Source organism: Ochotona curzoniae, unplaced genomic scaffold (assembly GCF_017591425.1).
Source record: "Ochotona curzoniae isolate NIBS_2020 unplaced genomic scaffold, NIBS_Ocur_1.0 contig_1, whole genome shotgun sequence".
NCBI classification, from domain to species: Eukaryota; Metazoa; Chordata; class Mammalia; order Lagomorpha; family Ochotonidae; genus Ochotona; species Ochotona curzoniae.
The window spans coordinates 46,002,895-46,023,251 of NW_024464918.1; the positions used below are offsets into that span (position 1 = coordinate 46,002,895).

The 20,357-nt window shown below is 59.9% G+C and overlaps 1 protein-coding gene and 2 non-coding genes across 4 annotated transcripts; 1 reads left to right on the forward strand and 2 right to left on the reverse strand.

The window, feature by feature from the left end:
- Positions 1-6,971: 6,971 nt before the first annotated feature.
- On the reverse strand, positions 6,972-7,043 carry TRNAE-CUC. Its single transcript has one exon. It is a non-coding gene; the product is annotated as a tRNA-Glu (tRNA).
- Positions 7,044-7,252: 209 nt separating this feature from the next.
- On the reverse strand, positions 7,253-7,359 carry TRNAL-CAA. The gene is made up of 2 exons: positions 7,322-7,359; positions 7,253-7,298 (listed from the first exon to the last, which is right to left on the reverse strand). It is a non-coding gene; the product is annotated as a tRNA-Leu (tRNA).
- Positions 7,360-9,914: 2,555 nt separating this feature from the next.
- ZNF692 (zinc finger protein 692) lies at positions 9,915-15,666 on the forward strand. 2 transcript variants are annotated; one of them, XM_040977172.1, is made up of 11 exons: positions 9,915-10,375; positions 10,499-10,530; positions 10,671-10,910; positions 11,171-11,204; positions 11,297-11,419; positions 11,539-11,739; positions 11,826-11,891; positions 12,021-12,099; positions 12,553-12,667; positions 14,964-15,063; positions 15,210-15,666. In XM_040977172.1, the coding sequence occupies exons 1-11, from the start codon at positions 10,197-10,199 to the stop codon at positions 15,493-15,495; spliced, it is 1,455 nt and encodes a 484-aa protein (XP_040833106.1). In that variant the 5' UTR covers positions 9,915-10,196; the 3' UTR covers positions 15,496-15,666. The 2 variants fall into 2 exon arrangements, with proteins under 2 accessions (XP_040833106.1, XP_040833097.1); XM_040977163.1 differs by having other exon boundaries at positions 10,190-10,375; positions 11,542-11,739.
- The last annotated feature ends 4,691 nt before the right edge of the window (positions 15,667-20,357 follow it).

Below are 20,357 nucleotides of genomic sequence, written 5' to 3' on the forward strand. Positions count from 1 at the left end.
GCAGAGAGAGATAGTTTCAGCCTGTTTCACTCCCGGATGGCTGCAGCTTGGGAGCCACGAGCTTCAGCCAGGTCGCCCATGCGGGTGGCAGGGCCCAAGCGTCTAGGCTGTCTTCTGATTTTTCCCAGGACATTAGCAGGAAGCTGAATCAGAAGTGGAGCAGCCAGGACACAAACCAGCAGTCATTTGGGCTGCTGATATAGCAGGCGGTGGCATAACTGGCTATACCTCAACACTGGCCACTGACATTCACGTTTACCTGCGTGTCCTACAGCGCACACCCTGGTACCATCCTCACACGTACGTAGACATGAAGAAAGGGCCTGGCTCAACAGCTCAGTGGCTAAATCCTCACCTTGCATGCACCAGGATCCCAATTGCTTGCTGGTTCAAGTTCTAGCTGCTCTGTTTCCATCCAGCTCCCTGTTTGTGGCTTGGGAAAGCAGTCAAGGATGGTCCAAAGCCTTGGGACCCTGCACCTGTGAGGGAGACCCAGTAGAGGCTCCTGGCTTTGGATTGGCTCAGCTCTGGCCCTTGCAGCATTTGGGAAGTGAACCAGCAGACATCTTTCTCTGTGTATCTCCTAGTCGCTGTAAAATCTACATTTTTCAATAAAAATAAATAAATACATCTTTTAAAAACTACGTGGAGGAAATGAGGGCTCCGGTCCAGGACAGTCCAGGCAGTAGACCCACAGACACCCAGGGAACCGGGCGGGGAGGCCAGCGCTGCAGTGCAGACTGCCGGAGCAGCTGGGTCCCAGGTGCGTTTTGTGAGAGCAGCTGGTGGGATTTGCTGATGCAAGTGCAAGAGAGGACGTGACAGCTCCCTGATTGATTATTAGTTTTTATTTAAGCGAAACCAACAGGTTTCATACATTTCATATACAGAGTTTTACGAACACACTGAGACTTCCCACCAATATTTTTGGCCTGAGAAACCAAGACTGTGGAGATGCAATTCACTAAGTCAGGGAGGGTGGGGACGGATGAGCAGGCTGGGGCTTGGGTAGGTGGGCACCGGGAGCTGGGCTTCGCCTGTTCCATGTGAAATCCAGTCAGAAAACTGCACAGCTTAGAAGAGACTAGAATCCAGAATATGCAAGGAATTGAGTTATTAACAAGGAAGCTTCCCAGAGCCCTGATGGCGTCTGCAATGCAGATGTGAAAATGGCTGCAGAATGCTCAATATCAGATCATCAGATGAAGACGGGTCAACACCTTCTCTCGGGGAGAGTCGTGAACTGTTGCCTCACGTGGGTTAGACGGCTTTCACCAAGAGTACCCAGCCCTGGCGAGTCTCTGAGGAAACCCCGTGCACCCAGGGCAGGAGGCCAGTCGCTATTCATGATGGGAAAGATGGCAGAGTGTGCAAATTACCAAGAGAACCGCCACGTGACCAGCCATCAGCACTGGGTGTGAAAGTGAAGGCCACCACGTCAGGACTTCCCAGAGAGACGTGCACTGAGTGTCCACCACAACAGTCCACTTCATAGCCAAGGCAGGGCGTCCACCGCAGGACCTCCCCGCAGGCGCATGAGAGACGTGGCATGAAAATTCTGTCTCTGACCATACAATGCATGCACCAGGAGATGCCTCTACTGAGTGAGCTGTGCCAGGCACAGAAAAACAAGTCCTGCAGGATCTCACAGGTGAGAGCCACATCTGTCGAGCCCAGATGTGCAGAGCGTGCAAGAGTGTTCCAGGGAGTGTGCGGAGCGAGGACCCGCCGCACTGTGGAGGGGTGCAGGTTTCAGCTGGACATAACGAAGGAGCTCAGAACGGCACACAGCAAGGGGAGCAGTGGTACCCCGAGGACAGAGTTCCAAAGGAGCATCGGCGGTTCTCCCCAGAAAACAGTGGTGCTGAGCGTGTCAGTCAGTCTGCGGTAGTCATTTCCCAGCGTACACACAGAAGTCCTCAAAAGTTCATGGGAAACAGAATTTTAAGACATGCTAATTTTGATGCAGAAACTTTTTGAAATTCATATTTTTTTCCATTATACACACTTGGAAGACTCTTGATATACAAGGACCCTTATATACCACAGATGTACACATTTTCATTGTTCAAGTACACCTCAATAAAGTTGGAAAGAAGAGTTAAGTGTGCAGATGCTGGGAACAGCATGGCCGCTACCAGGAAATGGGAGCAGAGCCATGGAGATGCCAGCAGGCAAAGCAAAGGGAATCATCTTCCGAGATCAGCTGCTGAGTTCAGTGTATCTGGTGTTAGCAGGGGTGAATGAACACCCAGCAGGGAGAGAAGTGGACGGGACACCTAGGCTGAAGTCACAGACAAGTGCGGGTCTGCGAACCCAGCAACAAGGAGACTGAGTGACACAGCTCACGGCCGTGCCAGAGACTGGCTCGGGTCACGTGAGGGATGGAGAAAAGCCCATGGCTCAGCTCGTTGTGCTGCATCACCGTTAATGCCCTGGCTGAAAGGCAGCCAGGCTGCTAGTCTCAGGCTGTGCTCTGCTAATTTTGTGATGTTCCTGTAAGTTTGGAATGTTTCAAAGTAAGCGATAAGCATATGTTTTGCATGAGGATACATCAGGAAAATACATCAGCAAAACTGGAGCTAGAAGCTTGCCTGGTGTAAAAACACACCGGAAGGTATGCCGGCCTTTCCTGACAGACATTGTCCATGGTGCCCGCAGTCTCTGTGTGCCCTGAGCGATATGCCAGGCTTGACCGTCCAAGCACCCTCACCCCACAGGCCTCATCCTCTGAGATCTCCTGGCAGCAACAGGAGTTTCCATGGTTCCTGTCCCCTGCTAATGGCTTTGATTATCTCCGGGAAGCGAGCCTCGTTTTTTTTAGAAAGTTTCCCATTAGGCCCTCCAGGGAGGATCCCCAGAGGAAGAGACTAACAAGGGCTCCCAGGGTGCCAGGGCACTTGGCACGGGCTGCCAGCGGGAGCAGGGTATCCCTGGGCAGGGACACAAGTGGCACACATCCAGCGAGGGACACCCGGGGAGCGGAGTGTTTCTCTCATGCAATGGGGAAGCTGAATCAGCCACCTCCAGCTCCCCTGCTGTCCCCTAGGATGCATCTGTGCAACTTGCAGCCGCAGGGATGGGGCAGAGATGGTCCCAAAGGAGCCGAAAATAATCACTGAGTGCTCCATCAGCAGCCAGTCTCGCTTCTCAGTGCGGGAGTGATTAGTCCGGGGGGAGAGCTCCTGTGGCCCACCCAGCAAGCAGCACTGGTGTGAATGGAGGCACTCTCTAGCTGGGGCATGCTGCTTGCACAGTAATCTGTGTGTATACCACGGCCAATGATCCCTGACTTCCCTACAAAGCCGGGCGGGCACGTGGTAGCCACCGAGGCAGAGCTGGGTCTGCAACACCATTGCACTTGGTGAACCGGAGACCCCACCTCAGCAAGGTCTCTGGCAACCAGTGCTTCGGGCAATCATTGAAGGCTGCTGTGGGAAGACTGGGACCCTCACAGTACACCTGGGCTACAGTCCCCATGGCTACAAGCGTTTATGGTAAATGAGGCTTTTAGGACTGTACAGTTTCCGTGTGACCCACGCCCTGCTGTTGTCACTGGGCACAGAGCCCTTAGACCCACCCACCTGAGTGCAGGCAGGGAACCACAGGCTGCAAATACACAGACAGGGTGGGGGCGTGGGAAGCACGGGGCCTCCTGGGGGCCCAGCCCCCACCTCCATGAGTCAAGGAATGGGCCCAGAAGTTTCACACTTCCTAGGGGTGTGCTTCCAGATCAGGACTGGCCGTGGGGGCTAAGATGAGCACGCCTCTGCTGGGCACTGGGTTCGTCTTCTGTGACTGCCATAGCAAATTACTACAAATTCCTTCTCTTTTTAAAAGCTTTTCAGTTAACAGAAGGAGATGCAGCACAGATGTAGAAGGTCCCATTGGGAACCCCCAATGAACCAGTGGCTTTAGTGAACGCAGGCAGTGATGTAGCTGCAGGGATCCAGTGTACCCCACGACGCTGGCATCTGGTACCAGAGTGCAATTCAAGTGTCAGCTCTCCACTGGCGGTCCTACAGTGATGGCCAGGAGTTCCAGCATCCTAGCTGCTGGCTGCAACCTGGCCCTGGCTGCTGCGGCCATTTGGGGACAGACCCAGCGGAGGAAAGGCCCACATCCCTCAAACAAAATAAATAAGTCATAAACAAGATCACTGAGCGGATGTCCCAGGAACTGGAGCCAGCCTAAGGCTTGAACATTTCCTGAACACCAGCTTGTGCTTGCTCAGGAAGCATTCCCGGGCCTCCCCCAGCGGAGGACACGGGCCCACGCCTCATTCTCCCTTCCTCTTCTGCCCATCTCCCTGCTTGCTTCTCCCCTCCTTCCAGTCTCCCTCCTGGCCTCGGCTCAGCTTCCCAGAGAACCTGCCCTGTGCTGCAGGCCTGGCTCCTGGTCACCCCAGCATGTAATGAGGGGTGTGTGAGAGGGCAGGGGGTACCCCAGGGCAGGGGCACAGGTGCTCTGCATGAACCTGCCCTTCAAGTTGCTCCTGGGGAAGGCGACCTGGCCAGGCTGGCCCACTGCCATGCGGAGGCAGCAGTTATCTTTCTAATAACTGAGAGACTGAGTCAGCACCTCACCACTTTCTCCCCCGGACTCCCCTCCCAGCACCTCTAGCCACAGGAGGTGTCATTTAGTCGTAAAAGAGGATTGGGCTGGCATAGGGGCACCTGTGACACTGGCATCTCAGATGGGCACTGCTCCACATATGATCTAGGTCCCTGCTGGTGCTCCTAGGGAAGCAGCAGAAGATGCTCCAAGTGCTTGGCCCCACCCGTGTGGGAGACCTGCAGGAAGCTCCTGGCTCCTGGCTTTGGATCAGCTCACCTCTGGCTAGTGCAGCCACTTAGGGAGCAAACCAGGGGACGGAAGATCTTTCTTTCCTTCTCTCTGTAAATTAGCCTTTCAACTAAAAATTTTAAAAGTAAGCCTTGTAAAAAATAAAACAGAAAGGAAGGGTGAGCAAGTGCAGAGATAATGTCTAACAGGAGGACTAATATTAAACTGTGCTGGCACAGTGATTTCTGCCAATTTAGGAGATTTTAGTTCTTGTCACAGAAAGAGCCACACAACTGTCTTGTCTTCCACCACAGCGTCACGTCACTGTCTGGGAGCATCTTTAACATACTGTAAGCCACAAAGACACAAGACACAACTTGTTTTCAAAAGCCCATGTGCCACTAGATCAGGGAAAAGCCAGGCTGGGCTGGTTATTCCTACTGGTGCAATCTACAATTAGAGTGGGTGAGGGTTGTTTGGGCTTAGCCGCAGCACCAGCTGGCAGAAACTGGCACTGGGGGCTAATTCTGTCAAGTTAAACTGCAGAACCACCTGGAAAGTGCACAATCTGGGAGTGAGAGACCTGGGAGGGAAATCGTGGGTTCCCTACTCTTGGGTTACCACTCCCACGGGAGGGCACGAAAACTAGGGCAGGGACTGGGGTGGCTAGACAGAGAGGCACTCATCGACACCCGTGAGGGCTTGATTGTTGAGCTGGTTAGATGGATCTAAGCTTCAATGCTAATTGCCATATATGAGACCCATGGGGGATGTGGGACAGACTGGACTGGTCTGCTACACATACTGGCAAACCAGGGTAGGGGGCGGGCCTGGTGGGGGTCATTGGGGTTCGCTCTCACCAGGCTGCAGCTCCCACTGATTTAGGTGAGGGCCGAGAACGCACTGTGCAGAACCAGTCTGGACTGCAACACTCATTGGTTCCAATGGAAGGCGGGGCTGAAAACAGAACCAACTCAGCAATTGCAACCACCAGCTGATTGGGGTGATGGACTGTGCTGGGCCCTGTGCTTGCTGGTGCATACAAGAATCTGGCCTGGGAACACCTCAGACGAAGTTTCTTTGGCGATCTCCCCAGTTGAAATGCTGGACTCAGAACCCTAACCATGAAAGGACAGAAGATGGAGCAGGTTAATCAACCACCTCAGCTATAGGTTGGCAACAAAATACTGGGCAAATAGAGACGCTATGATGGACAATGTCAATCAGTGGATTTTTCAATGACCTCGTCGTGTTTGGAGAGGCGAGATTGGCAGCGATTCATAACTGGTGAACTATTGAAACCTCTTGAGCGAATATCTCAGAGCATGCCCCACATGCAGGACTTGGGGTGGGTGGGAAACCGGATGGGGCTTCTCCCTCAATATCCCCCTTTACCTCAGATACATGAAGGAAACAATATGGAAATAATAATCTTACCCACTTTCCTGTAGCCCCTGAACCTTTTTACCCAAATTAACTATGCAAAGATTGTCAAAATAAAAAAAAGGGGAAAAAAAAAGCCCAGTGCTGGGTACTATGGGCTGAGCCTCTGTCTCTGACACGGGCTTTCCACATCACACGACCAGCTGGAGGCCCAGCTGCTCCACCTCCAGTCCAGCTCACTGCCTTGATGCTTGGGAAAGCAGCGCAGGAGGGCTCAAATGCTGTGCCTGTCATGGTTGGCCACGTGGGAGGCCAGAATGGAATTCTGGACTCCTAGGTTCAACCTGGTCAGTCCAGCCCTGTCCCAACTGCTGTGGCCATCTGGAAGTTAAGGAGCAGATGGAAGATCTCTCTCTCTCTCTCACACACACACCTGCGGTCACTTCTTGTGCATGGCTCAGCTATGCGCGACTTTAGCCCTGTGTGAGGGGGTGGTATAGTGGGATTAGTTTGCTTTCTTCTGCCCCGTGTCACATCTGGAGATTTTGGGGGACGGGCGCAGTGTTCTTAGGACAAGTGGGGCCCACCGAGCCTGTCCCTTCCCCCGGGAGGTACAGCACCAGAGTCTGCCCTGGCCCTGGGTGCCAACACAGAGCGTGGGGTGTGGTGCCCACCTAAGGAGCTTGTGTCTCTGAGTCTGTTCTCACCTCCTTCCCCTTACCACCAGGTCAAGGCGCAGAGTCAGGCCGGCTGGTTTTGTTTTGAATTTATAAAAGAGAAAGCAGCAGTGAAAAAGCAACTGCTTCCCTGACCGGGAATCAAACCCGGGCCGCGGCGGTGAGAGCGCCGAATCCTAACCACTAGACCACCAGGGAGGCGCTGCAGCAGGGTGGCACAGCATGGCAGACTAAGGAGGGTGCTGAGTGCGAGGGCGGCAGGGCAACCGGCGGGCGGCAGGGAGGGATGGAAATGGGGCGGGCAGGGCGGTGGGCAGCCGGGCAGCCGGGCAGCGCGGCCCACGCCCCGGGAAAAGAAAGCCACGGCGCCGCGGAAAGCGCGCCTTACAGCCCGGCCGGAAAACATGTGTCAGAAGTGGGATTCGAACCCACGCCTCCATTGGGAGACCAGAACGCCCAGAAGGCAAGGTGCGCACCTTGAGTCTGGCGCCTTAGACCACTCGGCCATCCTGACAACCGGGAGCTGGGGCGCTCCCGCCACGCCTGCTGCCTGCGCCTGCCGGGGAGCCGGGCCGGAGAGGGCGGGACACGGGGCTGAGGGATCCGGGCGCGGGGCGCGGGGCCGGGCTGGGGATCCGGGCTGGGGGCGCGGGGCCGGGCTGAGGGATCCGGGCTGGGGGCGCGGGGCCGGGCTGAGGGATCCGGGCGCGGGGCGCGGGGCCGGGCTGAGGGATCCGGGCGCGGGGCGCGGGGCCGGGCTGGGGATCCGGGCTGGGGGGGCGGGGCCGGGCTGAGGGATCCGGGCGCGGGGCGCGGGGCCGGGCTGAGGGATCCGGGCGCGGGCGCGGGCCGGCTGAGGGATCCGGGCGCGGGGCGCGGGGCCGGGCTGGGGATCCGGGCTGGGGGCGCGGGGCCGGGCTGAGGGATCCGGGCGCGGGGCGCGGGGCGCGGCCCCGGGTGCTCGTCCGCAGAGGGAGCGGCCCCCGCGCGGCTGCACACGCACGCCTTCCTCCCGGAGGGGCCTGGCACCCGCACGCAGCGGGCCGGTTGGCGCGGGGGCTCGGCCGCCCTCTGCCGGTGTCCCCTCGGCGTCCCCGCAGCAGCCACGGGCTCCGAGAGCTGCCTGGCCTGCTGCCCACGGGCCACGGCCGAGGGGCGCAGCGAGCTGCTGATGACCCGGGCTCACTCACATGCACCACTCCCCGACACACGGGGCTCTGAGGGGGCTCCCCGAGAGCCAGCACCCCGCGGGGCCGAACGAGCCCTCAGGTGCCCGACCGCAGACCGACGGCAGGCCCAACATCCCCTCAGGTGACCGACCGCAGACCGACGGCAGGCCCAACATCCCCTCAGGTGACCAACCGCAGGTCGAACATCCCCTCAGGTGACCAACCACAGGTCGAACATTCCCTCCCGCGCCGGGCCCCGCGGACCTGAGGGAACACAGGCCCAACTTCCAGCAAGGGGAGTGCTGTAGGTCACGGGGCGTGGCTTCGGGGCCTGGCCAATCACGAGTTGGCTCGCCTGGCTCCCTCCCTGATTGGCTCGTGTGAACTACCTCATTAGCATCTTGGTCCACAGGTTGGACGGGCATAGCTGCGGGCGGCCATGGTCCATCCTGGATCCTCGGTGCAGGGCGGCCTGTGGGGTCCTGCCAGGGCTGCTCCTTGGTGGAAGACGGCCTCTGGGGTCCTGCCAGGGCTGCTCCTCGGTGCAGGGCGGCCTGTGCGATCCTGCCAGGGCTGCTCCTCGGTGCAGGGCGGCCTGTGCGATCCTGCCAGGGTGGATCCTCGGTGCAGGGCGGCCTGTGGGATCCTGCCAGGGTGGATCCTCGGTGCAGGGCGGCCTGTGCGATCCTGCCAGGGCTGCTCCTCGGTGCAGGGCGGCCTGTGCAATCCTGCCAGGGTGGATCCTCGGTGCAGGGCGGCCTGTGGGGTCCTGCCAGGGCTGCTCCTTGGTGGAAGACGGCCTCTGGGGTCCTGCCAGGGCTGCTGCTCGGTGCAGGGCGGCCTGTGGGATCCTGCCAGGGCTGTTCCTCGGTGCAGGGCGGCCTGTGGGGTCCTGCCAGGGCTGCTGCTCGGTGCAGGGCGGCCTGTGGGATCCTGCCAGGGCTGTTCCTCGGTGCAGGGCGGCCTGTGGGATCCTGCGGACAGACAGCAGGAATGTGGGCGCCATCTCCACCCGTCTCATGCCCATCTTGTCTGTTTGATGACACCTCTTTGCAGCTGTGGTCTGCATTGCCCTGATGGCTAATAATGTCGGTTGTCTTTTCATGTGCTTGTTGGTAATTCTAACGTCTTCTCTGGAGACATCTACTTCGTTCCTTTGCCCATGTTTCAACTGGCCCAGCCCCGGCCGCTGCAGTCATTACGGGAGCGAACCAGCAGATGCAAGACCTCTTTCTCGTATTTGTTGCTCTTGTAAAGAATCTTTTTAAGAGAACTGTTGTTTAATAGGGAAATGTCTGTGGTTTTTATTCACCACATGAAGTCCTGCCTCGCCCTGCGAGTGACCACACCTGGACTAGGAGGTGCCAGGCTGGAGTCCTCGAGGGGCGCCAGGTGGCCAGGCGGTGCTGCTCAGCAAGCAACATTTAGGGCACGGCGCGCGGCCCGCGCCGGGCCAGGGCGAAGTTCTGGGGTGACAGCTGCGCACAGCGGCCCGGGAGGCAGCCTGCGACCTTTCGGCTGCGTCTGACTGCACACTCGGCAGTTCAGTGAAGGCTGTGGTCAGCACACGGAGCACACGCTCCCGCGTCCCCGCACCCAGCACAGCGACAGGCCCAGGGGCCCGGGAAGGTGCGCGGCCTGGCCAGGGTGCGTGAGACGCGCCCGCACGCCCCGACTTCCCGGCAGGCACCGCGCGAGCGGGCAGCCAGTGCGCAGGCGCGGCCCGCCCGGCCTGTGACGCGCGCTCCGGAGACCGCACGCGCCCGCGCAGCCGTTTCCTCTTAAAGGAGCAACGGCGCGGCGCGCGAGGTGGGCCCCGGCCCTGCGGCCGCTCCCCAGGCCTGCGCGCGAGGCGGCGGGGCGCAGGCGCAGTGGGGCGCGCAGGGGCCCGGGGGGCGGAGGGGGCTGCGGTGGTGATCCTTGCGTGGCGGGGCCCGGGTGGGCTGCGGCGGGGGCGCCCTGGGCCTCCGCCCGACCCCCGCTGCGCGCCTGGACCACAGAGGCCCGTGCGTCCCGCAGCTCCTGCCGGCCAGCTCCGTGGGCCGCCCAGCAGACCCCTGTCCTGGCGACCCTGGGCGCCCAGAGGACAGCCGGGGGCGCGCCGTCCGGGGATCGCGGCCGTGAGGCGACCTCCACCTCCGGTGCCCACGCGTGCCCGTCGCCTTTCCAGGCCGCCGAGCACATGGCGTCGTCCCCCGGCGCGGACGCGACCCGCAGGCGGCGGGAGAAGCGCAGGCAGCTGGACGCGCGCCGCAGCAAGTGCCGCATCCGCCTGGGCGGCCACATGGAGCGCTGGTGCCTGCTCAAGGAGCGGCTGGGCTTCGCGCTGCACTCGCAGCTCGCCAAGTTCCTGCTGGACCGGTCAGCATCCCCTCCGCGCCCGGGGCTGCGCGGCCTCTGGGCCGGGGTCCCAGCCTCCCTGTGTGTGCCTAGGGCTGTGGGCTCACCACCCGGCCTGAGCTGCCCGCCTCCTCTCTCTGGCAGGTACACCTCTGCAGGCTGCGTGCTCTGCGCAGGTAGGGGCCAGGGTCACCTCCCCGGGGAGCTGGTCAGGACAGCAAAGCGTGGGCACCTTGGGGTCTGGCTCTGCAGGGCCTCGGGGCTCCGTGGGTGTGAGCTCCAGCACGCCCAGCCTCACAGCTTCTCCCACTGCCAGGTTCAGATCCCGTGTCGCCCAAGGGCCTGCAGTACCTGGTGCTCCTGTCTCACACCCACAGTCGCGAGTGCAGCCTGGTGCCTGGCCTTCGGGGGCCCGGGGGCCAGGACGGCGGGCTTGTGTGGGAGTGCTCAGCAGGCCACACCTTCTCCTGGGGACCCTCTCTGGGCCCCTCCACTGCAGAGGAGTGCAAGCCGGCCTCCTTCCCACGCACCCCCCGGGGCGGGCAGGAGCCCACAGGTAGGCTGGGGACTGGCCAGGTGGTCAGCGGGGTGGGGCAGGCCTTGGCAGCCAGATGTAATGAGTGTGCCCCTGGCGGAGCGTCTGTGGGGACAGCAGGCGGCCTGAGGGAAGAAGTGGGTGACCCAGGACGCCCCCTGCCCTGAGCCTTTGGAGCCCAGTGTGCAGCAGTAAGCCCTGGCCGGCCGGGGGCCTCGCCGCCTCGTCCCTCTCCCAGCACTCCAGCCCTCGGCAGCAGCTCCCGGCCTTGCTTCCTGCAGGTGTGGCATCGGAGCATGAAGACGGGCCGCCCAGGTATGGTGTAGGAGTCAGGGACTGGGGATGAAGGCTCCCACCACGGCCCCTTAGGGCAGTGGGGCCTCAGCCTCCCTGCTTGGGTCCTGCAGGCTGGGGGGAACGCCATCGGAGAGCTTTGCGCCCCCAGGAGAGGAGGAGGGTGAGGAGGCCGAGGAGGACGAAGAGATGCTGAGTGACGCCAGCCCCTGGACCTACAGCTCCTCCCCAGATGAGCAAGTCGGGCTGAAGGGATGTGGAGCAGGGCTGGGAGGGAGCCGCGGCCCAGAGCTGTGCGCTGCCCAGAGCCTGGTGCGGCCAGGGAGCCGACGGCCCATGTTCTTCGTTCTTTCAGCAGTGACCCTGACGCCCCCAGTCCACGCCCTGCCCCTGTCAGCCACCTGCCGGGGGAAGGGGAGCCAGCCCCAGCCCCCCTTACTGCTCCGTCATCATTGGCATCCACACTCGATTCTGGAACTCCTGTGTCACAAGTCGGAGTACAATCGGAGCCCGACAGGACCCCACAAGCAGCCCACCTAGCAGAGTCCCTGGCCAGGTAACCTGATGCCCAGACATGGGGGCAGGGGCGTTCGAGGGCATGGCTCCCCCTCAAGGCCCCTGCTCCCTCTTTGCTGTGTGTAGCGCTAGAAGCCACTGGAGCCCAGCCTGGGACGCGGACACCTCACAGATTGGTCCCAAGAGAGTTCGGTAGGCCCTGGGACCAGGGATGCTGGCAGGGCCGGGGGAGGAGGGGTGCGGACAGGGGTGGGGAGGGCCAAGGGCAGTGTTGAGTGGCAGGGGAGGCAGGTGAGTCCCCTCTGCTCCCTGTCTCCTCAGGAAAGCTGCCCGCAGGGAGCTCCTGCCTTGCGACTTCCCTGGCTGCGGGAAGATCTTTTCCAACCGGCAGTACCTGAACGTGAGGGCCATGGTGTGGTGGTGTTGGGAGGCCGGGTTGGTGGTGGCACGGGTGCTAGCTGAGGTGGGGAAGGTGGGTGGGAGCCTGCAGAACTCAGGCCGTCAGCTGAGCCCCCGCACCAGTCACCCCTGGCCCTGGGAGGCCCCGCCAGGGCTGGGCGGCAGTGTGTGTGAAGCCTGAGGTCTTACCCAGGCTGCTCAGCTGGCGTGGAGGTGCCTCCCCGTGGCTGCTGGCCTGGGATGTCCTAGAGCGGGAGGTGCAGAGGGGCTGCCGGGCCCCGTAGAGCGAGGTGAGGAACAGCACGGAAGCCCCCGAGTGGCAGGCGGTGGGCTGGCCCGTGTCGGGAGACCAGAGCCATCCTGCTGTGGAAGGTAGCTGGCTGGCAGTCAGGAACCGGGCAGGGAGGCTGGGGAGGGCAGCCGCCTGCGCTGAGCGGCCCTGTGCCTGCCCCAGCACCACAGGAAGTACCAGCACATCCACCAGAAGTCCTTCTGCTGCCCCGAGCCGGCCTGCGGCAAGTCCTTCAACTTCAAGAAACACTTGAAGGAGCATGTGAAGTTGCACAGCAGTGAGTGCCTGGCCTTCCCGCCCCTGCCATGCCTCCTCCCACCCTGCAGCTGCCAGGCACTGGGCCCCTCTGCTGGAGGAATGGGTGGTGGGGGCCTTGGAGCCCACTCGAGGGACAGGCTGGCTCCTGGCTTGCTGTGGGGCCTCAGAGGGCCACCGCTGGCCGAGGAGGGCACAGTCGCTGCTGTAGGAAAGCAGTGGTCAGTACCAGGGGGTTTGCCGGGAGGGGACTTCAGGGTGAGGCTATAGCCATATGGATGGGGCCCAGCAGGGGCAGTGGGGTGCAGTGGAGGGTACCTGATTGCCTGGAAGAAGGGGCCAGGGCCCGCTCATCGGGCATCTTGGAAGATGTCTGGCAGATAGAGACAGGGGTGAACACGTGTTGGCAGAGAAGGGGCTGAGTGTGGCAGCCCTGGGCCGCCTGGACAGGGTATAGCATCTGTCAAGGGCCAGGACAGAAGTGCTGCAGGTGGAGGCGGGGGTAAGAGGGTCAGGCCACCAGCTGTGGCCAGAGTGTCCTCCACTAGAGTCGCAGGGACACTGCAGGGTTGAGGGCCTCATGTTCTGAGGAAAGCCTGGCCAGTGAGATGGATGCATTCTGGGCATGCGCAGATGGGCGGGGCCGACTGAGGTCGGGTGTGTTCTGAGAGGGCCTTAACCCAGTGGGAAGACAAGATGGGCCCAGGGCAAAGGTAGTGAAGGCAGCTTGAGTCGCTGGACCTTTGGACCTGGACAGGCTGAGAGGCCCGGGTGCAGCCAAGAGGCTGGGGGTAGAAGTTTTTGAAATGGCACCAGACTTGGTGTAACCTCGTGGTGGTAGCCCAGGTCAGGGAGGTCAGAAACAGGCCCAGATGTTACGAGTAGCTAGCGGGGGTCCTGAAGTCCCTTGTGTGCACTGAGGGGGAGGACCAGGGGCCAAGGGAGAAAGTGATAGGGTGGTTGCCTGGTGTGGTGGTTTGGGGGGGTGTGATTAGGTGGGAGGTGAGTGTGGTTGGTGGAGGTGTGTGGTTGGTGGGAGGTGAGTGTGGTTGGTGGAGGTGTGGTTGGTGGAAGATGAGTGTGTGGTTGGTGGGAGGCAAGTGTGGTTGGTGGGAGGCGAGTGTGTGGTTGGTGGGAGGTGAGTGTGGTTGGTGGGAGGTGAGTGTGGTTGGTGGAGGTGAGTGTGGTTGGTGGGAGGTGAGTGTGGCTGGTGGGAGGTGTGTGGTTGATGGGAGGTGAGTGTGGCTGGTGGGAGGCGAGTGTGGTTGGTGGGAGGCGAGTGTGGCTGGTGGGAGGCAAGTGTGGTTGGTGGGAGGTGAGTGTGTGGTTGGTGGGAGGTGAGTGTATGGTTGGTGGAGGTGAGTGTGGTTGGTGGGAGGTGAGTGTATGGTTAGTGGGAAGTGAGTGTGGTTGGTGGTGAGTGTGGCTGGTGGGAGGCGAGTGTGGCTGGTGGGAGGCGAGTGTGGGTGGGAGGCGAGTGTGACTGGTGGGAGGTGAGTGTGGCTGGTGGGAGGCGAGTGTGGTTGATGGGAGGCGAGTGTGGTTGGTGGGAGGTGTGTGGTTGATGGGAGGTGAGTGTGGTTGATGGGAGGCGAGTGTGGTTGGTGGGAAGCGAGTGTGGCTGGTGGGAGGTGAGTGTGGTTGGTGGGAGGCGAGTGTGGCTGGTGGGAGGCGAGTGTGGCTGGTGGGAGGCGAGTGTGGCTGGTGGGAGGCGAGTGTGGTTGGTGGGAGGTGAGTGAGTGGTTGGTGGGAGGTGAGTGTGGTTGGTGGAGGTGAGTGTGGCTGGTGGTCAGAGTTTAAGGGGCACAAGGCCCTCTTTGGTCACTGGTGAAGGGAGAGATGCAGGGACAGAGGAGGTGCCAGACAGGTGGCTCTGCTCAGGGAGGGGAGGAGAGCCAGGCATGCATGAGCCCTGGAGGGGCGGAGCCTGCAGCTGAGCAGGGAGGTGACTCCAGGTGCTCAAGGGAATCTGGGGGCCGGGTCTCCAGCCCTGTCCTGTCCCCTCCCACCAGCAGGCGTGGCAGTCTGTGGAGCTTGGGCTGCAGCTCTAACTCCCACCCCCAACTGCAGGCTTGTGAATGGCTGCTGCCTGGCACCTCCTGTCTTCATGCGAACACCGAGCTTAGCGGGCACCTGCCCTAGGAGCTCAGGGTGGGCCTGGGGTGCCACATCTGTGTTCATGCCTCATTCAGCTGTTGTGACTCCTCCCAGGTCCCTGATGGGGACCCCAGCCTTGGGTCCTGGTGCATGTCTGTGGCGTGGGGGAAGGAGGTGGGTGGGGTGAGCGCACCCCACATGGCCTGTGTCTGTGCCTGCAGACACCCGGGACTACATCTGTGAGTTCTGTGCCCGGTCCTTCCGAACCAGCAGCAACCTGGTCATCCACAGACGCATCCACACGGGAGAGAAGCCCCTGCAGTGAGTGGGCTGGCCGTGGGTGGGGGCTGGGACCCCTCGCTGCCTCCCCTCCCATCCGCATGGGAGGGAAGCCCCTGCAGTGAGTGGGCTGGCCGTGGGTGGGGGCTGGGACCCCTGGCTGCCTCCCCTCCCATCCTTGGCTGCAGGTGTGAGATCTGTGGGTTCACCTGCCGCCAGAAGGCCTCGCTCAACTGGCACCGGCGCAAGCACGCCGAAACAGCAGCCTCCCTGCGCTTCCCCTGTGAGTTCTGTGGCAAGCGCTTCGAGAAGCCGGACAGCGTTGCTGCCCACTGCAGCAAAAGCCACCCAGCCGCATCCCCGGCCCCCCAGGATCTGTCCCGGCCTGGGCTATGCGCTGCCCACTGTGCCCCCGAGCCTCCAGGCTCTGCTGAGGGACCCTCCCAGGCGCCAACCCTGCTTCCTCAGCAGTGAGCTCTTCTCTCAGCTCTGGGGAGCTGGACCCCTGGCACGGAAAGGGTCCAGGAGCAGAAGGCCCAGAAGAGCAGGCCAGTTGCCTGGTCCCCGAGGCCAAGGCCACAGTGAGAGCAGAGCAGGTGTGGCCTTGGTCTCCGGAAAGGACAGAATAAATGGCGTTGTACCTGGGCGCGTGTGGCAGAGTGAGTTTTTGGGGTCCCGGGGGTGCAGGTCTTCCCCTCCTCCCCCTCAGGGCCAGTGGCCAGCCTTGCTTTTCCTGTCTGTTCTGGCACTCCACGTGGAACCATGCAGAGGGGCCCATAGAGCAGGAGCGGGCAGAGCGGGTCCTGCGCTGCCCTGGGGAGGGACGGGGATGGTGAGCCACCAGCAGCTGGCTCTTGGATCCCCGGGCTCTGTGAAGACAGTGGCCAGGGCTCTTGGCTCTCGTGCCCCAGCAGCCAGTCTATTTTACCAGCCGCCACAGAAGGTCCCACACAACCGTAGGCCCCTCCTCTGGTCTTCCCCTCCGGCTTAGATGTTTCTGCCACTGTGCTGGCCCTGGGCCCAGCTTTGTAGACTCACATGGTCTGGCTGGGGAAGGCTGACCTTGACCAAACAGGCCCCTGGCTCTGCCCTCTGGTTCTCAGAAGCAGCAGGAGTCACTGGTGAGACCAAGGGGGAGGACCGCCGGCCAGGTGAAACCTGATGGACGCCTGAGGAGGAGGAGGGACAGCAGGTACGGGGAGGGACAGGAGTGAGGACAGGGACAGGAGGAGGGACAGCAGGTACAGGGGAGGAGCAGGAGGACAGGGTCGGGAGGGGGGGACAGCAGGTACGGGGAGGAACAGGAGGACAGGGTCGGGAGGAGGGACAGCAGGTACAGGGGAGGGGCAGTAGTGAGGACAGGGACTGGAGGAGGGACAGCAGGTACGGGGAGGGGCAGGAGTGAGGACAGGGACAGGAGGAGGGGACAGCAGGTGCAAGGTGAGCTTGGGGCACACAGGGATGCCTTCCTTGCTGCACTTGGGTAACTTGTTTGCTTTGTACCTGGGGTGGTTGCAGGTGCACACTGAGGTTCAACACGCAGGTGAATTGCTTGCTGCACAGCTGCAGCCCTAGGGCTTCTCCCCCGTGTGTGTGCCGATGCTGGTCCGAGCGGTCACTGAAGCCCAGGCCGCACTGGGGCACAGGAAGGGCTTGGTGTGCACTGGGAGCTGTAGCCCGCGCACAGGAAGTGTTTGAGGAAACCCAAACTACTGCTCCTTGGGTTTGCAAGGAACATCCACCAGAGCCTCAAAGGGAAGTGCAGCTAAGGACCCAGGAAGTGGGCCGGAGTGTGCCTGGCTGGCTCACAGCAAGTGCCAGTGGTGGATGTGTGCCTGTCCGCATGGTCAGGAAAGGCAGGGGACCAAAGGCATGCCCGCTGGAAGTCAGGCTGCCGGCATGTCCCCTCCTGCCCAGTCCCGGGGAGCTGAGCATGCCACCCAGTGTGCTCTGCATCCACTAACATCAGATGGCGCCCCTCTTCCCCCCTCCACCCCGCAGACCCACAGATGTCTGGGAGAAGGACGGCTGGTCAGCCATGAAGGGACACAGGCCACACAACCGCTGTTTCCTTCCAGGACACAGAGCTGCCCTAGCCCAGCTCAGTGGGCACCGGAGACCAGGGAAAGCGCTTAGTTCTGCCCTGTGTCCCAGGTCCCCAACAGCTGTCAGCAGTCACTTCCTTGTCAGTAGCTGGAAATTCACCCCACCAGCCCCAGGGGTGCAAAAGGGGCTGGTGAAACAGGCTTTAAGACAGCACATCTGCGGGCCCGGTGCGGTGGCACAGTGGTTAAGGTCCTCACCTTGCACGCCCGGGATCCCATATGGGTGCCGGTTCCAGCTCCCTGCCTGTGGTCCGGGAAAGCATTCGAGGACGGCCCAAAGCTTTGGGACCCTGCACCTGCGCAGAAGACCCAGAAGAGGCTCCTGGCTTCGGGATCGGCATTGCATCGGCCGTTTCGCTCACTTGGGGAGTGAATCATCGGACAGAAGATCTTCCTCTCTGTATATCCGCCTTTCCGATAAAAATAAAATAAATCTTTAAAAAAAAAAGCACATCTGCAGGGGTGAGCTCTGCGGGGGAGTGGGGCCCCAGCGTGGGCAGTGGGGCGCCTGCCCTGCGGGGGAGTGGGGCCTCAGCGTGGGCAGTGGGCGCCTGCCCTGCAGGTGAAGGAAGAGGCCCAGTAAAAGGTGATGGGGAATTCAGAGAACAAGTAAACTCCCTGGGGTCGGCAGACTTAAGCTGCCAGTCTGACTGACACACATTAATAGGTGATTTTATATTACATATTTCTGGGAGCAAGTTTGAACCTGATTAAAAAATAAAGCTTTATGAAGGTAACATTTGTGTCCCCAGAACTTCTCACTAAAATCGTGACAGGAACGCAGCAACAACCCACAGCTGCCTCGGCCGCCCTGCCCTGCCACCCAGGGCAGCCACAGATCTGCTGTCACCTTTTACCTGGCTAACGGTCAGTCAGCAGTTGACATTGGTGTTAAATATTTCAGTGATGGAAAGGAAAAAGAATGTAAAAGGGCACTTTGTATTATAAAAAAATAAACAAAACATTTTTAAAGATTTATTTATTTTTATTGTAAAGTCAGATTTACATACAGAGAGGAAGATCTTCCGTCCGATGAAGCTCTTCCTTCCGATGATTCACTCCCCAAGTGACTGCAACGGCCGGTGCTGTGCCGATGAAGCCAGGAGCCCCTCCTGGTCTCCCATGTGGTTGCAGGGTCCCAAGGCTTTGGCCCGTCCTCGACTGCCTTCCCAGGCCACAGGCAGGGAGCTGGACGGGAAGCGGGGCTGCCGGGATTAGAACCAGCGCCCATATGGGATCTGCCAGGCCCAACAAAAAATGTTTTATGAAATGTTTGGTGCCCGGCACAATGACTGTCTAAATTCTCGCCTTACAAGTGCTGGGATCCCATCGGCACCGGTTTGTGTCCCAGCTGCTCCGCTTCCCTTCCGGGGGAAGGGAACAGCAGTTGGTGGCCTGGGACAGCAGTCGAGGATGGTCTGATGCCTTGGGACCCTGCAGCTGCATGGGAGACTGCGACGGACGGGCTCGGCCAGGAGCAATCAGTCCGACGGGAACAGGACCCCGGGAACGGTGGGCAAGGATTCGGCGAGTGACAAACAGACACGACAACTCAAGGAAGTTGCATCTGAGTGCATTTTGCAAAAGCAAGGCATCAGCTTATATACAATAGATTATTGCAAAAGAACATTTTTCTTTGTTTTTACATGTGGTTACATTTCCAGGGAGGTAAACAGGTGTGTTGAGCAAAGATTGTTCTCTAACAGCCCGGTGACAGACTGCATTTGCTATTTCTTGTGGACGCAGTTTGGCACCAGTTGCAGTTTTAATCATTAAGTAGTTAGCCCTCATTGTGTTTTGTGCCTTACACTGGTTTTAATATTAACTTGCCTATATTTCTTGTTTTTCTTCTTGTATGGCTTCTTAAGCTATAGTTTTCTACTATAATCTCTTTTCTAGAAATTCTCAAAATTAATCCTAAATAGATTCACTAAAACTAACAACTTAATAGTTTTTATCTCAGACTGTTTGCTATTCTTATCCAATCTCCTGTCAGAAGGCTTCATAGATTTATAAAGAAACATCGAGCCTTTGCCGCACATAAATAGTATTATTCCAGTCATATAGATAAAAGCAAAGAGAGTACAGTTAGAAGCGCCAAGACTACTAGAGATGCAGCCGATTCCGGGAGGCATCCTTCCTTGAAGCTTACGCCTCGGTCCGGCGATTTCTCAAGCCGGCTTCTACCGGAGGTGGCGTGACAGGAGACCTGGAAGAAGCCCCTGGCATCTGGATCGGCCACCTGGGGAGTGAACCAGCGGATGGAGGGTCTCCCTGTCTCGCCTCTCCGTGAATCTGGTCTGTCTCTCGCAGTGCACAGTAGCAGGATCCTGGCTAGGACACGGAGACATGACTAGAACCTCAGAGGACCTAGGTGCTCTTGTGGCAGCCGACCTCCGCACTAGCTAGCAGTTTTTAATGACACTAACTTAGGGTACTTATGAGAAATGTGAAACACCAGCACACATTCAGGAAGGAATTTACATTACAGTTGATCTGTGACAGCACTTGGTGGCATTGCTAATATCGATCCATAGCTTCAGTATGTTCCAATTTGCTCATGTCAATCACTAGGGTGGGACGGCTGTGCCCCCTCACGGCAGGGAGACCTCTGAGACCTGTTACCCTGTTGTACTAGCCACATGTGCCTTCCCTGACTGCAAGGGCGAGTGGAGCTGCGCTGGACAAGGCAGACATGGGCCTTGCACCACTGTTCATAGTGTTAGAGAGAGAGAACTTCAACCCTTGGTTCACTTCCCCAAGGGTCACAGGCCTATGCTGACCCAAAACCAGGAGCTTGTGGGTCTCCCAGGTCCATCTTCCACTGCTTTCCCAGGACTTAGCAGGGACCTGAAATGGCGCCCAGATAGGATGCCGGTGTTTGCAGGTGTTTCCAAGGCCCCAAGCGGAGCTGGTCTGTAAGCCTGGGCTATGTCATCTGTTGTGGCTGTGTTCCTCTCTGTCTCTGCTCTCTGTATGCAGGGTCTGCCTGAGACACTCCATCTGAGAAGTGATGCAGGTCAGGCGTGGGCAATGTCCTCTAGCTACCGTGGCACAGTCAAGGAGAGAAGGCATGAGAGCAGCTTTGGGCCTGGTGAGCAGTGGGCGGCCCTGGGACAGGCCATGACATGGGGCAGGCTACTGGGGATGGGCTCTGTGCCACCCAGGGCAGGGGATGGGCTCCACGGAGAGTGCAGGAGCTGGGATGGGGCGAGGGCACACTGGGGAACA

What these genes read in the sequence shown, in the direction of transcription:
- ZNF692 (XM_040977172.1), top strand. Translation starts at nt 10,197, where the DNA reads ATGGCGTCGTCCCCCGGCGCGGACGCGACCCGCAGGCGGCGGGAGAAG. An exon ending in GCCAAGTTCCTGCTGGACCG is followed by an intron (nt 10,376 to 10,498) that starts GTCAGCATCCCC and finishes TCTCTCTGGCAG; the next exon opens with GTACACCTCTGCAGGCTGCG. An exon ending in CTAGCAGAGTCCCTGGCCAG is followed by an intron (nt 11,740 to 11,825) that starts GTAACCTGATGC and finishes TGCTGTGTGTAG; the next exon opens with CGCTAGAAGCCACTGGAGCC.